Source organism: Alosa sapidissima, chromosome 5 (genome assembly GCF_018492685.1).
Source record: "Alosa sapidissima isolate fAloSap1 chromosome 5, fAloSap1.pri, whole genome shotgun sequence".
In the NCBI taxonomy this organism is placed as follows: Eukaryota; Metazoa; Chordata; class Actinopteri; order Clupeiformes; family Clupeidae; genus Alosa; species Alosa sapidissima.
The window spans coordinates 23,566,944-23,586,879 of record NC_055961.1 but is presented as its reverse complement, the minus strand read 5'-3'; the positions used below and the strand labels follow the sequence as shown (position 1 = coordinate 23,586,879).

The 19,936-nt window shown below is 41.2% G+C and overlaps 1 protein-coding gene across 3 annotated transcripts; it reads left to right on the top strand.

Annotated features, from left to right (window-relative positions):
* The first annotated feature begins 1,458 nt into the window (after window positions 1-1,458).
* Window positions 1,459-19,578, top strand: glra4b (glycine receptor, alpha 4b). 3 transcript variants are annotated; one of them, XM_042093266.1, is made up of 11 exons: window positions 1,459-1,599; window positions 3,258-4,406; window positions 6,316-6,440; window positions 8,601-8,668; window positions 9,379-9,602; window positions 11,042-11,124; window positions 11,865-12,002; window positions 12,311-12,525; window positions 16,967-17,125; window positions 18,395-18,487; window positions 19,188-19,578. In XM_042093266.1, the coding sequence occupies exons 2-11, from the start codon at window positions 4,195-4,197 to the stop codon at window positions 19,470-19,472; spliced, it is 1,602 nt and encodes a 533-aa protein (XP_041949200.1). In that variant the 5' UTR covers window positions 1,459-1,599; window positions 3,258-4,194; the 3' UTR covers window positions 19,473-19,578. The 3 variants fall into 3 exon arrangements, with proteins under 3 accessions (XP_041949200.1, XP_041949202.1, XP_041949201.1); XM_042093268.1 differs by having other exon boundaries at window positions 18,798-19,238; XM_042093267.1 differs by lacking the exon at window positions 3,258-4,406 and having other exon boundaries at window positions 19,179-19,578.
* Window positions 19,579-19,936: the final 358 nt, after the last annotated feature.

Here is a 19,936-nt window from a genome sequence, read left to right as displayed (position 1 = left end):
GTGATAAAATTGGACAAATATGGTTGTCTTATTCTACTAATCTTTTTATTCCAACAATGTGAATATCATGACAGGTTCAACTTGTGTGTTGTGTTTTGTAGTGCAGAGAGGCTTCTGTAAAAGCAAAAGGAGCTTTCTTTTCCTTTTCATCCTGCTTTATCTGACAGCAATTCAAATAACCTATGGACCCTTAATGAAATTCCACACAAAGTTTTTTTTTTTTCAGTCAGTGTGGCCTTGGCACACATTTTTACCGTAGTTTAAAAAAGAATGATCCGCCCTTTTTTAAACTTTATGATTTCATATATTCACATGTAGATACATCTGCCCTTCCTCTTGTCCTTGCTAAGGTCTAACGGTGCATAAATCTAAGTACATCTGACATATACTACCCACAAATTCCGCTTTACTCATTATTTATTGAGCAACACAAGCCAAGTAATCCATAAAATCTGTGGGGCTGTTCCCTCTTTTTCCTGACACTGTAAATCGAGGCAGTACCTCTTAATGTTTTATTTCTTTTCAGCTGCTGTGACATGTGCTGGGTTACAGCCGAGTTATTTAAGCCTTTATAGTGGCCCAGTCCTCCCAAGGTCACAGATGTGAGGGGAAGACATAAAACTGCTTTTTTCTAATGGTCACAGGTCAAACAGGAAAAGTAAGTTCCAGGATACAGTAACAAGACAGATATATACTGCTGTGGCTTTAGTTCCCACTTACAGTATACACATAGAATGTTCTCACAGTACACTGTAATGTTTCATAATGACAGAATGCTCATCAGACTGACACAAAAACAGTTATTAACAGTTAATATACAGTATGTAACAGCTAACTAATGTCTTGGTGATAGATAGTCATTGGTGACTCGTTGGTGATAGTCTGCTGGGTGGTCTGACCCTAATCACAGAACTGCGTAGAGGCAGCTAGTTGGAACGACAGGTGTTTATCTGTCCTTCACCGTATGCCATGAAAAATACATCTTAAGATGATTCCAGTGTACAAACATCAAAAAGTGGCAAATGTACCATATTTACTTGGTTCAATCATCCCAACAATGATTATAACTGAATTGTAAGTAAGGGATAATATATTGTCCGCCGGTAATTATCGGAAAATAAGTCCCAACAGGGCAAACAGAACCCCGATGCCTAGCGGCAAGGGCGTCGTAGTGGGGGGACAAGTGGGAATAAATTACCCGGGCCCCAAGTGGGGGAGGGCCCCTAAGGAGTTGAATTTTATTTAATAAATAATTTCCTTAATTTAAAGATCTTAATAAATGTTGTTAACTAATATAGATGCAAATATTTCGGGTAAATGCATCAGTTGATTGATGTATTAAATTGTGTCCAAGCCAACATTGTTTGAGGGCAGGCACCCTCTCCCTTGCACGAAATGGTTCAGTCCGCCTTCCCCTGCTAGGCGCATTTTTGAAGTAACGTTCCTTCTGCAGAAGCGGCAATGCAGACTTTCACGGTGTGAAGATGTCTAAGTCTAAGAAAGCTAAATCCGGTTCCCAGAAAAGAAAAGAGAGGCAAGAAAGGGAGAAAAAAAGAAATGAGGGAAAACAAGTGTTAACAGCCTTCTTTCCCAAGAAAGGTGAGCCCAATGTGAAAGCAATAGTCTACAAATGAAATGAACTCCTGAAGGTTACAAAACACTTCAATACCACCGCGAATCCGCGATTATCAGTGCTAAAACAGCATTAACACAAAATTAGAAATAACATGATGCCTGATTTATAGCCTACCACAACATTTCAATTGCCTACTAATTCGAAAATTATTATGAGCTAATAGCTTAACTTAGTAGGCTCATGAGGAAAGGCTGTCAATTTAGTAGCAAAGCTAACTTGTGAAACGCATCACACTCAGTTAGCTATAGATAGCTGTTCTCTCAGCCAAAAGTGTTCAATTTGTATAGATAGCTGTTCTCTCAGCCAAAAGTGTTTTCATTCATTTCATGTTCTAGCTTTTAAACATTCTTCAAATAAAACAGAAATTCAGTGAAGTCTTGGGTAATAAGATTATTTTCTGTTATACAGTACATATAAGAGTTGTTAGATTAATTCAATGTGTGATTAGATAGTAGTTAGTTGTGAACCTCATGCTTCATGCTTACAGCCGGTGGTTGGTTAGTTGGTTGGTTGGGGGGGGGCCCATGGCCACCACTTGTGCATAGGGCCCAGAATTTGGTGCTACGCCCCTGCCTAGCGGATTGCCATTGACAAGCGGTCATTATATACATTGCAGCGGTAATTATATAGTTTTAACAGACCTCCGAACGTTTGGAAAGGCCCATTCATGTGAATGGAACTTTCTGCAGCACTCTGAAGAGCCGTGTAATAACTAGAAATAATAAGATGAGTAGACATAACACCTGTTTGAGATTAGATGTTGAAATAATTCTTCACTGTGGTTAACACAGTGCACAGCGCAGGTTACAGGCCACTGCAGCTAGCCAGTGAATGTGGTACGTCATGAATGTTTGGCTCAGACTGGGGGAGGATGAACGCAAGCTCCAAGCATCTCAATTGCAATTCTGCATTGCCCCCTTATATGGGCGTGTAGAGCACACGCAAGCCAGGCACACCATCCCATGCCATGTCATGTCTGCTCCCCCACCATCTCTTGCAATAATGAGGTCAGTTCCCTTGACCGTACTGTGGCAGCGCAAATATGGGAACACAGAGCGATATGACACGTCCGATTGAAGATGTTCACCAGTAAGGCGAAAGCTTCAGTGAACACGTTCTGGAATTTTCCGCAAAATGAAAATAGAGCAGCAGCAGGAGTAGCAACCCCCACTCCCCACCCCCCAGTTCCTGTGATGACAATGTTGTATGTCACTGTACAGTATAAACCACCCAAGGAGAGAAGAGCAGTGTATGACCTTGCCCCCCCCCCCCCCCCCACTCCCCCATGGGACCTGCAGCTGGGGGAGGATGAGCCTGGGGGCATAGAACACTGGGGGCTGAATAAGGGGGTGGTCAGGGTTGCAGTTGTGGCATGGGGTGGGGGCGGGAGTGATGGTGCTGTTGTTGTTGTTGTTGTTGCTGGCGGTGGGGGCTTCAGATGGGGGCATCCTCAGCTGGAATGCCGTGAGGGGATGTGGCGGCAGCAGCAGCAGTGGCAGCGGCTGAAACTAGGTCTGTGGGCTTCAGAGTGTTACTCAGGAGACTTAAGACACATTCAAAATTAAGAGTGTCCTACTTACTCACCCTGCAAATTCAAATGCTCTGCCATGCTTGAGAACAGGACCGTGGATCTCTAATGATCATGGCCTCTGCCCACCTCTAGAGAGACTCCTCAGAGCTGGCACAGAGGACTGCCACTTGCATGGGGGTGAGTACAGGAAAAACTTGAGATGAAGTCGTAGTTCATGTGAAGAGATGACCACCAACTGGACTTGGACTTCCACAGTTTTCTTTGTGAAATGTGGTCCAAATGTGGTCATTTATTTCATGAACTGTAGCAATAAAATAATCCTGAACATCATGAATCACGAAACAGAAAAAATCTAATCATGCTCTCTCGAATGATTTTTCAAATCATTCATTTTCATAAAAATGACCGAAAGATCAAGAGGTTTTGTTTCTGTTTTGTCTTAAGAAAGAAAAGCATCTGGACTCCTTCTGGACTAATGACCTTTGGTCCAAAAAGTTACAGGAGCTTCACAGAACAAGGGAATTCTCCCAGCATTGTCTAAGTCTCCAACTTGCTGTAGTTGCTTGCAGTCAATGGAAAACCTCAACCCCCCATGGAATTTAAAATATTTACAATTAATGCCTGATAAATGGAAACCTGTTTGATGAAAAGAGGAGTGGAGGCTCTCTTTCACACCAGATCACGTCCGCTGACAAAGTGTTTATCCTTGGAGGATCATCCTCTGTGACAAACACTGTGAGTGTTTGTTCAAGAGATATTTCGCTTGTTGGAGTTGGGAAAATGCATCTGAAGTGATGCTGCCTCTTTAAATCTTCCCACTGCATTTCCTGAGGCTAACATGTGGGCATAAAAAAGAGATAAAGCGTGCAATGACACACACACACAGACACACACAGACACACAGACACACACACACACACAAACGTATAAACTTCTCCCAGTCCGTGAATAATGGAGAGAGAGAGACCATCCTGGATTCACCAGCAGTTGTTGTGGCGTGGGAGGATGGTGAAGTTTCCATGAGGACATGAAGTCATGGTCACAGTGCAACAGCATGCTCCCCCTCAGTGGCCACCCCCCCGACCGCTCCGACCGTAAACGCACAGCATCTGAGCACCATCTCCTCGCCGGCTCACCACAGGACTCTGACGTAGAGCAGGGCAAGCAGAAGATGAAGCTGGCGCCTTTCACACGGACTTTACTCTTCTCTCTCGCCTGCTCACTTTTGGGTCTCAGCGGGTAAGCCAAAGGGGTGTTTGTCTTTGGGTTCGGGGTGGAAGTGTGTAAAACCTGAATGAAAAGCCTCCTGCTGGATGAAAATGCAGACTTGAGGTACTTTGACTGTAGTTACAGGTGTCCTGTCTTTTGGAGCTGGTTTTTCATTTACTGACCTGTGAACTTCTACCATCTTTTCGACATTCGACCAGAGTATAAAATACAGAATTAAAAGTAAAAATACAGAATTTTTTCGGAATATGTAAAATTTTGCAAAATAAATCAGAGAATACAAAAATACATTTTAGCCTTGACCTGTATTTTGTCATCACAAATGGCAGAAGAAAGTAAAAGTTTGCTGGTTTTCTAAACAATATTTCAGGGGCTTAGTAGTGTTACATTGATGTGCTTGATTGAACTGATGTTTTATTCTCTGAGAAATACATGAAATGTAGACGTCAGTGAAATCAGTGGGAGTATTTGTGTCCAGGTCTTTGCTTTCCCTGGGACACTTGGTTGTGTCCCATTTACACAAAAATACAACAGGTCATGCTAATATTTTTTCCCTCTGAAGTTTTAATCTGAACAAAATTAGAGGATGTCTTGGAGAAATTAGGAAATGCGGTCAGATGTTGTGTATCTCAGTGAAAAAAACAGTACAGCGTGATGAAAGAGACCGTTTATTCATACTGTATACACAAAACAGAGAAAAGGGAATGTCTACTTTGAATTGCAAAAATGTTTTATATTGTGTCTCAACATTTGCAAGAGAGAGGGACAGTGAAAAAAGGAAAAGTGAAAGAGGGAAGATTAAAGAGAGAGAGACAGAGAGCGAGAGAGAAAAAGAGAGAGAGATCTGTTGTTATTCTAACCAATTCGTATTTCATGTCTAACATTAAATATTAACACATACAACAACTCAATTTAAGATGAGGTACTGAAATGATTTTCACGGTTTCTAAATTTGTCCAATTTAGTGCTTGACGTACTGTAGGGCAGATGTCATTTTCTGAACAGATGCAATTTTCTGAAGTGAACATTACAAATGTCTCAATGTTTAAAGAATGTTATCATTGCAGAGTTTGAGATTGATAGCATTTTGTTTTTGAGTCAAAGGACCCCGCTCCTACTTTCAGTATTGTCTACAGGTTGTCAAGCCCCATAACAACTGTTTCACTAGAGCAAAACAGGTTAAATTTAGCTCAATGTTCTGGAAGGAAGTGCTTTTCTTCTGAGACAATGCACACACGTTCCCTCTCACATTCTCACTGTTCACAGGTAAAGCCTTTTAGTCATTTTTCTAAAAGCATATGGGTCCCTGTTCAGATTAGAGTTAGTCATGAATAAATATAGCTTGGAGGGGTTCCTGGCACTTTTTTCAGGGAGATATTACTTCACCAAGTTATAATAATAGATGGTCTCATGAAAGATAAAGATGAGGAGAAGGAGTGAGAGAGAAAGAGAGATGTCGACTCCGAAAGTAACTGAACTGAACTAATCCATTTTTCTAATGTGATCTTTAGTTGAGTTGGTTAATTGCCATTAAACTGACAAGCCCTAGCCTCTGATTGTGTTTTCTAATTGGGGTTTCTCTCCTTAATGACTGCCTGCTTAATTGCATAAACCCCTCTAAAATATGCCCCAGAGCTTCAACAGCTGAATCTGTCTTTGAACAGGAAATGTCTTTCTTTGGCCCTCAATTCTTGCCTCAGGTGTTTCATCAGTCAAGTACACACCCCCAGCATGCACCACAGGACACTGCCCACTCAAGTTAGCTTAAAAAACGTGTAAAATACGGTTAGGTAATCAAACCGAGTGCATCATTTTCATGAAACATCAATAAAACCCCACAGTTAATGTAACTCTATATGGTGTGATGTCCTGATTAATGGTGTTAACGCCACTGATTTAAAGGCTGATTGCTCCTTCCCAGGCCTGTATCGGGAGCTGACCAGATGAAGTATCCTGGCAGAAGACCCCCATCCCCCTCGGACTTCCTGGACAAGCTGATGGGAAGAACCTCAGGCTATGATGCTCGCATCAGACCAAACTTCAAAGGTAAACACTAACTCTCACGCTGAATGGATTCCTGTGGTAGACCCAACATCATGCAGAACACCAAGCTGAAGACCCCATTATCCGGATGCCATAAATGCCTGCACATTCAATTATAATGGTAAATGTTGAAAAACGGAAAAGTTATCTCTGCTGTTAAATCCTTGTTGTTGCTCCTATTCCTCCTATTGTTGCTGTTTGGAATTGATCCATGCAGAAGCACAACAAAAAAGATTGTGGCATAGTTACAGAATGTATCACAAAATGTGAGGCTGACTGTGATGAAAAAGACAGGGATGGTGTTCTAAACGGCTGTTTACTTTAGTGGAGTTTCCTTTGCTGTAAGCTGGAGGGCGTGGTGAGAATGAGCTACCATCCATTCAGAACGAAACAGTGCTGTGAGTGACACATACTTAGCCTCTAGCTATCTTATACTCCACTGCACATGTTTATATGAACACTGAACTGAAGAGAGAGAGACAGAATGAGTGAGAGAGAAAGGGGGGTAGGCTTTTATTAAAAACCCTGAAAAACCAAGATCAACTCATTTTTTAAAAATAAAAAATATACGTAGCACTTAAAACAAGCATTCCAAACTTATTCATGTGGGCAGAGCCAGAGAGAGAGAGAGAGAGAGAGAGAGAGAGAGAGAGGGAACAAACATCTCTGAAGACAATTATGAATGTTAGCGTTCTTTGTGTTAATTCTATTTTGCTGATATATGCATATAGTTCCCCCAAAGGCTATCCACAAGAGGAGTGAACAATGAAGTGAATCAAATGTGGTCTAATCTGATTTATGTACATATAATTTTAAAGGACTACCTTATTACTAAATTCTGCCCTACATTTTATTTGTATTTGTTCCATACCTTTGACTATAGACTCCACATGTAATGAATTACTGCTGAGATAAGGGATTCAAACTCTTGTTTCACTAATTGTTTCCGTATACTTTTTCCTTTATTTTACATATCTAGATGACATCATTCACACAAGCACATCTGAAACAAAGTAGTTGAAATAATTTGTTTTGAATGTTTCCAATGTTCTTATAGCAACATACTGTTAAACCTCACATAGCACTCAGGCAGCTCTCTGTGGTCCATTTTGACAAGCCCCCCTGAAGAGAAAGAGTGGCGCCAACTGTCCACCCCAGCCCCAACACCACCCAAGGAAAAAAATATACTAGCTGTCAATGAAATATCAAGGGGCTCTTACTGTAGAGGAAGTGATGTCCCTTTTTAATTTTGGCCTTTAAAGTCAGTGTAAACAAGCAGGCCATCAAGCAGCTGGAGGAGTTGACTCCGCTGTCAGTTCCAATGCACGTTAACCTACAGACCTGGAATCTGCTGGTGCTCTTTCTCTCTCTCTCTCTCTCTCTCTCTCTCCCTTCCTCCCACTCGCTCTCTCTCAAACACACACTACACTACTCTCTTTTTCTCTCATTCCCCTTCCCACTTGGCCAATCCAGTCAGCAGATTCATAGTGACACACATCCTGTTCAGTTCTCTTTGAGCATTTCTTCTTTCTCATGCATATTTTAGCCCTGTTCCACATTTTGCCAAGCCTTGGAGTCATGTGACGCGCCCAATCCCGGGCGATTGGCCATGAAAATGGTTAATGGCACTAACACACAATCAATAAATGATACTCTCTCCTGAGAGCCACACAATGAAATATTTACAACTCCCTGTTGTTTTCTGGGTATCCTATGAACTAATTGGAGCACATTGGAAAAGTCAACATGTCTGGCTGAGGGGAATTTAAATGAGTGTCTTTCAAATAGCTGCCAGCATTTTCTGCTTCTTTATTCTTTTCGTTGCTGACGGCTAACATGACTTGCTAGATTGTGCATGCCACAGGTTCTGTGGGACTGGAGCTACTGCCACTAGTCATTAAGTTGTGTAAGAAAGACCTAAATACACACGATGGATGATGGGCAACCTCAAAAGTAACAAGCTCAAAAAGTTAACAAGGGATAATTTGATTAACCTAATTTTTAGACCTACTTTCATTGCACTATGTGATGTACATTCTGAGTTGTCTTTCTGCTCAAAGGCAGAGAACCACTTGACTCATCTTTTCTCATTGGGACTGTTTTGATTGTGATTTTCATTGCGACTGTGTTGATGCTTCAGTTTGTTTCAATCCTTTTTTTTAGGTCCTCCTGTTAATGTCACCTGCAACATTTTCATAAACAGCTTTGGGTCCATTACAGAGACTACAATGGTAAGATCATGTGTATCAATCAATGATAGAGCATTTGGATAGTTATGTCCTGACGAGTAAGAAAGATACAGCACGCACATCCAAAAACGATAAATACTGGGTGCTGGACAGAAAAGCAGGTGCAAAGATAAGAACGATGAGTCCGCACACCAGAATCTGCTCCTTAGCGTTTTTTTACCATTAAAAAAACGCTAAGGAGCAGATTATGATGGTACTCGTCAGGACATGCAAAGATAAGAACGATGAGTCCACACACCAGAATCTGCTCCTTAGCGTTTTTTTACCATTAAAAAAACGCTAAGGAGCAGATTCTGGTGTGTGGACTCATCGTTCTTATCTTTGCATGTCCTGACGAGTACCATCATAAGCTGGGGAAATTATTCACTGTGTCTTGCTCTCAGTGAAACAGAGATGAGTGATTCTGAGAATACATTTTATAACCAAACTCTCTGTGTCTAAAGCAAATAAGCTCCCAGGCAGGCAAGTCATCATTATTACTCTGGCCTAGTTATCTATGTGGAAATGCCAATGACAGTTTCAAATGTGCTGTTTCAAATTTGCTCCTTCCAAATAACCTGACACTCAGATTCATCATGAACATCTAGACTAAACACTAGATGTATTCAGGACCACATGGTACACATGTCAAAAATGGCAGCAACAACATGACTACTCATTCATTAACATGTTCTGTACCTGTTCCCCAACAGGACTATCGCTTGAATGTGTTTCTACGGCAGCAGTGGAATGACCCTCGGCTGGCCTACAAAGAGTATCCAGACGACTCCTTGGACCTGGACCCTTCTATGCTGGACTCCATCTGGAAGCCTGATCTTTTCTTTGCGAATGAGAAGGGGGCCAACTTCCATGAGGTCACCACTGACAACAAGCTGCTGCGCATCTTTCAGAATGGAAATGTTTTATACAGCATCAGGTGAGTACATGAACACAGCTACACTCCTCTAAATCTGGCACAACTCTAATTTTTTGTTTATTAATGCTATTCTCCTCAGTGTAGTCTTACCAACTTTTTAAATTGTTTACTGTTAAATGTAACTTTGTATTGTTGTTATTTGTATGTCGCTTTGGACAAAAGCGTCTGCTAAATACCATATCCATAACCATAAATATGTCCTCCTCTTGGCCACTTTAAAGCATACTTAAAACATGACAAGTTTCTTGCAGGTGCAAGTCTTGCTGTCAAACAGCTTTGAGTGCATGCTTCATGAAAAGTCATGGGAGACATTCAGGATCCCTATTAGAGTTTCTAACAGATTAGAGCCATTGAATGAATGACTCCACAATAGTCTTGGTGGCTTTCTACTTAGAACTTTCAACTGTACACAAACTATTTCATCAGCTCCTGAGTGCAACTGACATTAGTGCCATCCTAACTCACCAGCTATTCTGCACCATTTTTAGCCACAGCATTAACTTACTCCAGATGGCTCTTTCCAGGATTCTCTGTTAAACCATTGTAGAGTATGTTTGGTGCAACGACATCTGGTAAGCTGAAACTAGAAGCACTCAGTGTAGGAACACCCATTTGTACAGAGCTACACAAGAATACTTACCCTAGTTTTGTGCCACAAATAGCAATGACATTATGGTTTTTCCTGTCCTTTCTAGCAATTAATTGCATTTCATTTCATTTCTTTCCCACTGCTTCATGTTCAAGTCTTTCTCTCAATGTCCAGTAAGGCTGCCCTGTCTTTTACTCAGTGTAAATCTAACTCTGAAGTTCAGGCTTTTTTCAGTCATTTTTATTTTAGGATCCAATATGTTTGTTTTGTACAATGCAATGGGCAATGCGCTGTAGTCTTGTTCATCTCTTCACATGTCCAAATAAATTGGGACTGTTTTGGGGTTGTCTGTTCCTTTGATTCATGTGTTACAAGACCCCCTGGCACCACGGCTCAAACAAGCCTCCATTGCTTCTTGACAGATTCTACATGCCTCCAGTTCCTCCAACAAAATCTGTTTGTCTTTCACCCCCACACCCGGCTAGCCAGACTGCCTGCCCTGTCATACATCTACCCTGCCGCCCACTCGTTTGTGCATACACTTCTCTCTCTCTCTCTCTCTCTCTCTCTCTCTCTCTCTCTCTCTCTCTCTCTCTCTCTCTCTCTCTCTCTCTCTCTCTCGCGCTCCTCCTTTCCCCTTCAGCTATGGCTTCCATTTCTCTCTCACTGTGGACTTGATTTTCTCTGCTTGTTCTCATACAGAAATAGTGTGCTGGCTGTCTACTTCTCTCTTTGTCTTTCTCGCCACTCTTTTGCTCTCCTGTGGTTTGCCTATATGTATTTTCTAACAGAAATGCTCTCTCTCTCTCTCTCTCTGCTCTTTTCACTGTTACTTTCACTAATGTGCTAGGTTAACTCTAATCCTGTCCTGTCCAATGGATCTAAAGAACTTTCCCATGGATATCCAGACGTGTACCATGCAGCTTGAGAGCTGTAAGCTTCACCTTTTCCAGTCTACCTGTGCAATTAGGCTGCCTAGATAGATTTTGTCCTGAGAAATCTTTTCACATTATTCCATAATATGCCAAAAGAAAATTTCCGTCAAATGGCAAAATCGTAAACAAGGTCAGCATGTCTTAGACCTGCTATTCTCGCAACACAAAAAGATGGGCCCAAAATGTTGGCCCAAGTTACAAAAGCTGCAACAGTAGAAGACCATGAGAAGACTCATTAACAACACCAGCACATATTCATCAATACTCTTGCATAATAATTAAATAAAAGATCAGATATAATTAAGTTCAGATGATTCATGACCACTGATCTGCTATAGATTAGTGTTAACAATAGGGCAAACCTCACATAACACACCTTTTATGTGGAACATAATATCAGTTTGAACCCTGCAGTATGTTGTCTTCTCACAGCCATTAGTTCAAACGGGACCCAATGATTATTTTGACTTATGTGGTTCCATGCATTCAAAATCAACATAATGAATGGCTATTTTCAGAGCATCTTACACCAAACATCAAAATGAATTAACATTAGGGCTAAGACATTATATGAAATGTCAAAAATACTTACATTGCTAATCTGTGCGCGCCTGTATAAAAATGTACTTTTTACATACTGTAGGCTTCGGAATTATTTATCGGTGTGCAATTCATTATTTTCTTCCTCTGTTTCCCTCTCTCTTTCTATCTGTATTCCTCATTTCTGCTGTACTACAGTTGGCTACACTATGAATGATCTAATATTCCAGTGGCTGGATGAGGGCCCAGTGCAAGTGACGGATGATCTGGTACTGCCCCAGTTTGTGCTCAAGGAGGAGAAGGACTTAGGCTACTGCACCAAGTACTATAACACAGGTGAGAGCCTGCGGTCAGCACAACAACAACACAGTAGCCATCACGCAAACACATTTCACTGAACTCAAGACTCAGATGATACCATGAAGCACAGCTTTGGTTATTAAATACATTCGGGCTCATTTGCATTGCCAAGGATAAACTTTGGGAGCTGCTATTAGACGTACAGGTGCTCCATCATCTTCTGTCTCACTTTACATATGCACCAGTGTTTGTGTATTTAGGGTAACAGCTGAATGTCTCCATGCTGTGTTAACACTAGATTAAGGGTTATTGAAATTCTCTATTAACCCCCTCTGTGATTTCAGGAAAATTCACTTGCATCGAGGTCAAGTTTCACCTGGAGCGCCAGATGGGGTACTACCTGATCCAGATGTACATCCCCAGCCTCCTCACGGTCATCCTCTCCTGGGTCTCCTTCTGGATCAACATGGACGCCGCTCCTGCCAGAGTAGGCCTGGGCATTACCACCGTGCTCACCATGACAACACAAAGCTCTGGTTCCAGGGCTTCACTGCCCAAGGTGGGAGAGAGGCTTACGTTTTATTTATTTATTTATTTATTTATTTAGTAGCACCTCTACCATGGAGGTTATGTTTTCAGTGTGATTTGTTTGTTTGTTTATCAGCAGGATTCTGCATAACCTACAAGCCATATTTTCATGAAACGTAGACTAGTAGAAGGGCCTAGCATGGACCAAGGAAGAAGCACTACATGTAGGTGCATATCTGTATCACAGGCCAGATCTACGGGCCATTTTTCACTTTCATTGAGGATCAGATCTACAACCCTGAGCTTCAAAAAGACCTGCTTCTGTAAAGAAAATCATTGTATGGGCTCAGGAAATCCAAAACACATGTGAACCATCTATAAACACAGTTTGATTCTCATCCACAAATGCTACAGTACTTACAACTCCATGTCATGCCATTGCTATGCAAAGAAGAAACTATATTTAGACATAATCCAGAAATGTAACTGGGCCCAAGCTCATTTGAGATGGACTGAGGTGGGTTGGAGAACTTTTCTGTGCTTACACCAATCAAAAATTGCACTTCTTTTTTGGAAACCATGGACTCTGCATCCTCCAGACTAAAGAGGAGAGATGCCATCTAACTTGTTCAAAAGCCATCATCTACTGTATGATGTTACGAGGGTGCATTAGTGCTTATGGCACGGGCAGCTCACACATCTGTAAAGGCACAAATCTGAACAACTTCAGCTGCCATTCAAAGTCTTTTTAAAGTAGGACCTTGAATATTTCAGGAAAACAATACCAATCTGCATTCTGCACATATTTCAACAGTATGTCTCCATAGTAGAAGAGTCCAGGTGCTGAAATGGCCTGCGTGTAGTCCAGACATATTTATCCAGCAGCCAGACCAATGGATACCTTGTCTTAGCTGAATTATTGAAGCCAAGCAGGTGTGGGCCTGGTTAGTACTTGGATGGGAGATGTCCTTGGAAAATAGGTTGCTGCTGGAAGTGGTGTTGGTGGGTGGTCAGTAGGTGGCACTCTTCCCTCTGGCCAAAAAGATCGATCCCAATGCCCCAGTGCAGTGACGGGGACACTGTACTGTAGGAGATGCCGTCCTTCGGGTGAGACGTTAAACCGAGGTCCTGACTCACTGTGGTCATTAAAGATCCCATGGCACTTACCGCAAAGAGTAGGGGATTCCCTGGTGTCCTGGCTAAATTTCCAACCTGGCTCATTCAATCTGGCCCCCTAATCATCCCCCACTATAATTGGCTCAATCACTCCCTCACTCTCCGCCTCAAGCTGGTGTGTGGTGAGTGTTCTGGTGCATAATGGCTGCCGTGCATCACCCAGGTGGGTGCTACACATTGGTGGTGGTTAGTGAGGTCCCCCTTTCCATGTGAAGTGCTTTGCGTGTTGAGAAAAGCCCTATATAAATGTAATGTGTTGTTGTTGTTGTTGTTGTTGTTGTATCACATTTGGGTGCATCATGGAACAAAAAACACGATAAAGAAGACCCGGGACTGTTGAGTAGCTGCAATCTTAAATCAGGCAAGAATTGGACAACATTTGATTCTCAAAACTCAAGCAAATGGTTATGTTAAAAGAAGATGAAAAGCAACATAGTGGTAAACGGGCATCTGTGTTGCATGCTTCAGTTGTTTTGGAAATGAGATTGAAAAAATATATATTTAACAATGGCCTTTTAATATTTAATAAATTAAAATAAAAGTAAAGAATATACTGTAATATCTTTTACTGGAGAAAATGAAATGTAATTGAAAGCTTTGTGATTTAACTACAGCCAATTTCAGGAGTTCAGGCATTCACTTATGTGTAGCTTTAATTCAACAGTCTTGCCTGTGTTAACCAAGATGATGTGTATGCAGAGCTAAATGGTCTGCCGTGGACTTGAAAGTGGCTCTTACTGCTGGGCCTGCAGTTTCGCTGTCCATGGTGCTGAAGCCCCCCTCAACACGAACAGAATAAAACAAAATGAGACTTAAAAGAGACCTATTAACGTTTTTCATGTGACTTATTCTAGGTTCTATTGCTTTGTTTACATCCAGCTGGTAGGCAAGGGACAAGTTGAACCCATTGAACATCGTTGTCTGCAGCTGCCTCTTAGTAGGCTACATCTATGTATTTCAGCAATGTCAACATTTCAGGCATCAATAAAGGTGATGATGAAACGTTATCCCATTGTTCAATATTTGATAGCCTGTCACAGGAACGTTGTTTCGCTAAAATCGCCCTGATTTGGTGCATTGATCTGTATCAATAACGTTATGGGAGAACCTGCATGTAGCCTAATGGTAGCCTAACTTTTTTTCTCTGTTCAAAACTCGGTTTACACAAAGACGATAGACTTTCTTAGAAGCTGTGAAATTTGACCAGAAAAGAACATGTCTTCTGTCTGAAAGTTGACACAAAATTAAACAATATTTGATCATTTAACTTCAACTGAACAGCGACATGTTTTGGTAGGCAGTAGACTCAGCAGACGTTAAAACGGTAGCCTACTGTTATAGCCAGCGTCAGTCAGCATCATGTAACATTAATGGCGTTAAAGTCATGAATCCTGTAACATATAACATAGGCCTATAACAGTGATGGCTTATTCGAAGACGATCTGCATGGATATATAACCACCCAGAAAAACTCAGAATGTGAGTGATAAAGTTCATTAATTGTATGAAACGTTTTATTAGTTATCCGTTGCAGCATCGCCTATATTAGGCTGTTATGCTAGCTCAGCCTTTAAATATGTTGTTATTTTGGTCATGTGGACTTGATTAAAGGGGTACAGATAATTCATAAACTGCTTATTTCTTACATGACTGAAGCAGTAGCCTAGGTTCAACAGTGGTGTTTGAGGTTGCTGTGTTAAGTTGTTGTGTGTGATCGCTAAACAATTAGGATCAAATCAGTTTGTTTTGAAATAGGGGGGTTAGCCTAAGTGACCTGTAACGTTAGCCTAGGCTATAGCACATAAGCCATTCTGTTTTCATTTATTAGAATTTGTTGTGATTATATAATCAAATGACACTCATGATGACTTGAAATAGAAGGACAGAAGATAGGTGATTGATGTCCACAAGCACGAATTTCACAAGACAAATTAGAACAAACTGTTCCGGTAAAAATAATCTTGCCATGTTTAAAATGCTGCACTTTTTCCCTTCATAGCCTATCTCTGGCAATTCATTTTTGGATGACTGTAGATAGTTGTATTTTAGCTTACGTCTTCGTAGACAGTAGGCTACACCATTAGGCCATCTTGAGAATAAAAGACTTCACAGCTGCTAACGATCATCCTCCACAACCACGAGGACAGGTAGGCTAAACGGTCGTTCGTCGCCTTTTTGCTTCTTATTGTAAAACCAACTGTTTGGGCCTACACAAGTGGTCGACATCCCAGTCAATATTTGATATTAAAATTTCAATTTGAAGCTATTTGTAACTATGTGTAGCCTATGCAACCTGCCTGTTGTAGGCTTGCCTACCACTCTCTGCAGTGCCTTGCCTACCATTCTTGCCTACCACTCTAGTTGTAAACAAACGGTCACATGACATTATGACGTAGGTGCAAAACCTTAATAGACCCTTTCAAAAACAAAAACAATGCTTGAACGTTCTATTTGGGCCCCAATCTACTTCCTCTGCATTAAGATAACATATGGAATGTTAAAAAGGAAGTCTTGTGGGGCCAACTATGATGCTGAGAATGGAACTCTCTTGAAAGGGTCTATATAAAAACAAGACAGAGAAATGGCAGGTGAGCCCTGCAGTGCCAGCCGAGTGGCAGAAAAAAAATATATATATGAGAAAAATGTTTTGAAACACAATGTATAAATAAGGCAGAATTTTAAGGTAATGTGCTTCCCTTATAAGATGCTGTCATTACGTGTTTATTGTGTACTTAGAGTAGGGCTGTGTTAGGGTAATGAACTTGTGGGCTGATGTAGAGAATGTAGTGTCATGAACTTGCATTGTATAAAAAGGATTTCAATCAATTCTAATCTATTTTATTGCTCAGAAACCTAGCAAAAAAAAGGTTGCTTACTATAAAATAGGACACTAAAGATTTTGTTTTAATAATGCATTAGATTTATAGTCAGCTCAACAAAACCATGGGCTAAAATTCGACAAACAACATACAGTAAACCTTGTGTATTTTATGTCCACTGACACATGACAAAAGTCAGCCACAAATATTTGATGCAGGCCAAACCAAAAATAGCATGTGCATTTGAATAAGTAATCATGCTGGTGCATACTCAATCTAATCTATGTCATGTCTGTAGTTTCATCCATACTTTTGTGTACCATTTTCTTCATCTTCTTCATTGTTCTTTTTTTTGTTATTTACATTTGTTTTCAAACACACTGCAAGATCTCCGTCCTTGATGAACTGAACACCCTCAGGTCCAGTGAGGCGTCACGTTGGTCACTTTTCTCTGTCTATTGGCACTTGTTCTGGCAGGTGTCCTATGTGAAGGCCATTGACATCTGGATGGCAGTCTGCCTGCTCTTCGTGTTCGCCGCTCTACTGGAGTACGCCGCTGTCAACTTCGTCTCCCGGCAACACAAAGAGTTCTTCAGACTCAGGAGGAAGCTGAAGGAGGAGCAGCGTCTCAGAGAGGTGTGTATGTTTTTTACCAAAACAAAACAAAACAAAAACAAAAACAAAAACAAGTCCAAACTTTCTTGGCCGATCTCTTCTCCCCTATCCTGCGCCGCTTCCCCGCCGCCGTGCGTCACCTGTTTTACGTGACTCCTCCGTGCGGCCTGTTAGGCAAGTGGAGCATGGCAGAGCAGTCTGTCTGCTCTCATAAACTGGTGCTTAGGAGGAGCAGTGACCTGAGAAGAATATGCCTCTTCAGTGCCTCTTCTTTCTCTCTCTCTCTCTCTCTCTCTCTCTCTCTCTCTCACTCTCTGTCTCTCGCTTCAAATGGTCCTTGACTGTTTTTATAAGGAGGTCACCACCGCCACTATGCTGGCTTCCTTCCTGTTTACTTTCTTTGCGATTCCTCGCTCTCTCTCTCTCTCTCTCTCTCTCTGTGTGTCCCCACAATGTTGACATTAAAGGAGGCAAGGCAAGACCTATGCCCACACAAAGTACATAGCCTAATAACAGTTTAAACAACCCATTCTCCATGCAATAGGAACAGAGGAGAAAAAAAAAAAATCATGCATAATATCTATCTTTTTCATGCGCAATGTCAAAAATCCCTACATAGCAAAAATATGAATGCATAATGGACATGTGAAAATGGAACAGAGACTGCAAAAGCCAAAAAAAAAGTCTCAAGTGCTTAAAAGCATAACCTGATGTTACAGCGAGTACATATTTTGCCAACTGGCTGTGCTCACTCTGCAGAAAATGTGTCATGCTGTCTTTGCCTACTGTAGAACCACAGCCATCACCTCACTGCTGAACTTGAGATAGCAGACATGCAATGAATTGCTCAGTGAATTGTTAGATGCTTGTTCTAAAATGCCACCTTTACAAAGGAAGACACAGTAAAGCAACTAAGGGGCAAAATTAACTGTTTACCACCTGCCCTCCTCTAGGTTCATGTTCCGAAACTGAAGACACAACTAGAGGATGTCTGCCAAGACTATTCACTGTGGAATGCAAACTGTAATGTTTTGTAGAGATACAAAAACAATGGAAAATTGTTTTCCTCCACATCCTGGAGAGTAAAAAAATATGTGGTTATATTTTCATATGATTTTCATATATTTCCATGAGGATGAAAATATCTTCTGTCTTTTATTTGAGTTGTGTGACAAAGCTGTAGGATAGCTGCCTTGTAAGTCGCTTTGTCTGTTAAATAACTGATTGATAATCCATGAACTATAAATCTGTAGATGGACTAAAAAAGTAAAAAAAGTTTTTTTTTTACAGGTAGCAAACTCGAAAGCGAAGAGCAACAATGGCCTGCAGGGAAACAACCCTTCCAACAAGGGATGCCAGAAGCACTGCAATGCCTGTGCACGGGTAACATTTTAAATATTCTCTACACGCTTCGACAAAATTTGCCAAAGTAATGAAATTAGTTTCAACAACTAATGAATATTTTATAAATGGCATAGATTTGAAAGCAGGACAGAGCAAAAAAAGTGTCCCGAAGTATCCCGAAGAGGGGAAATTCAGGTGGTCAAGGCGCAGAGACACACACATTAAACATACAGGAAACATACAGATACACAATATGCTGAATATGCTTACCCTGCTGAATGTATTGTGTAGTGGATTAGTGGGGTCACTGAGGATGCGTTTAGCTTTACTCAATATTAGATCTTTACAGGACTGAGCAGCCAATGTCTGATCACACCCTGCGTTGCAACTTGACCTGATCTTGCCTGCGCACAAATCAACCCAAAAGACAAGATGCTCTGGAGGACGGCTTTATAAAACAGCTGCAAGATATAACGGTCAACCTTAAAACTATTTAATTTCCTCAGGAAAAACATCCGTTGTTGCAGCTTTTTAATTTTGGAGGTTGCTCATTTATCAAACTTCAATTTCGATTTCGGTTGACCATGTGGTATCTCTCCCATATGAGGTCTAAAATACTTAAAATAGGTGGGCAAGTGAACACAATAAAGCACGATGGTTAAAAGAGAAAGAAGAGTTATTTAAAAACATAATGGTTTAGAATTGAACTTTTCTGCTCCATGTTTCTGAGTGCCCACAGGAAGAGCAGCTGGCTCAGGAGAATCAGCCCTTCTACCTCAACGCGTTTGGCACGGAGCCGTGCATGATTGGTGGAGATGGGCCCTTGTCGGAGACAGCGGCCATGTATGCAGCCCTGCCTCCTGGACACTCACTCTTTGAAATACGCAGGCGTTTCATTGAAAGGGCGAAACGCATCGACACCATCTCCCGAGCGGTCTTTCCACTCAGCTTCCTGCTTTTCAACGTGCTCTACTGGTTCACTTATAAAGTGCTCCGTCATGAGGATGTGCATGCATCTGGATGAAAAGCATGAGGGTTATACCTACGGACTTTTTTGATATTGCAGTCTATTTATGGGTTTCGATTTGAGACTCTCTTTTTGCAAGACTCCTTTAAATCATGGAAACTGACACACTGATGATCATTACTGGCATTGAACCTGCTGATTCAACCTCTGGCAACTTTGCAGCTCAACAGGACAAAAATGTTGTGGACACTGTAAAAATTCATTAGTGCAGTGAGAAAAAAAAGTATTTATTTTTCTCTATGTGTAGCCAGACATACTGTATGTTTGGAAAACACCAAGGTGAAATGTGGACTGAATGAGAGTGAGAACAATAGTTACCAGAATAATAGCGAGGAACTGTAGCGCCATTCATTTGAAATATCTAAACCCAACCCATATATGTCAAGAAGATGCGGAGTCAAAAGACGATTGAAAATCTCTGGTGGGTCTTACAGGAAAAGCCTTTGTCTGCAGCACTGTTA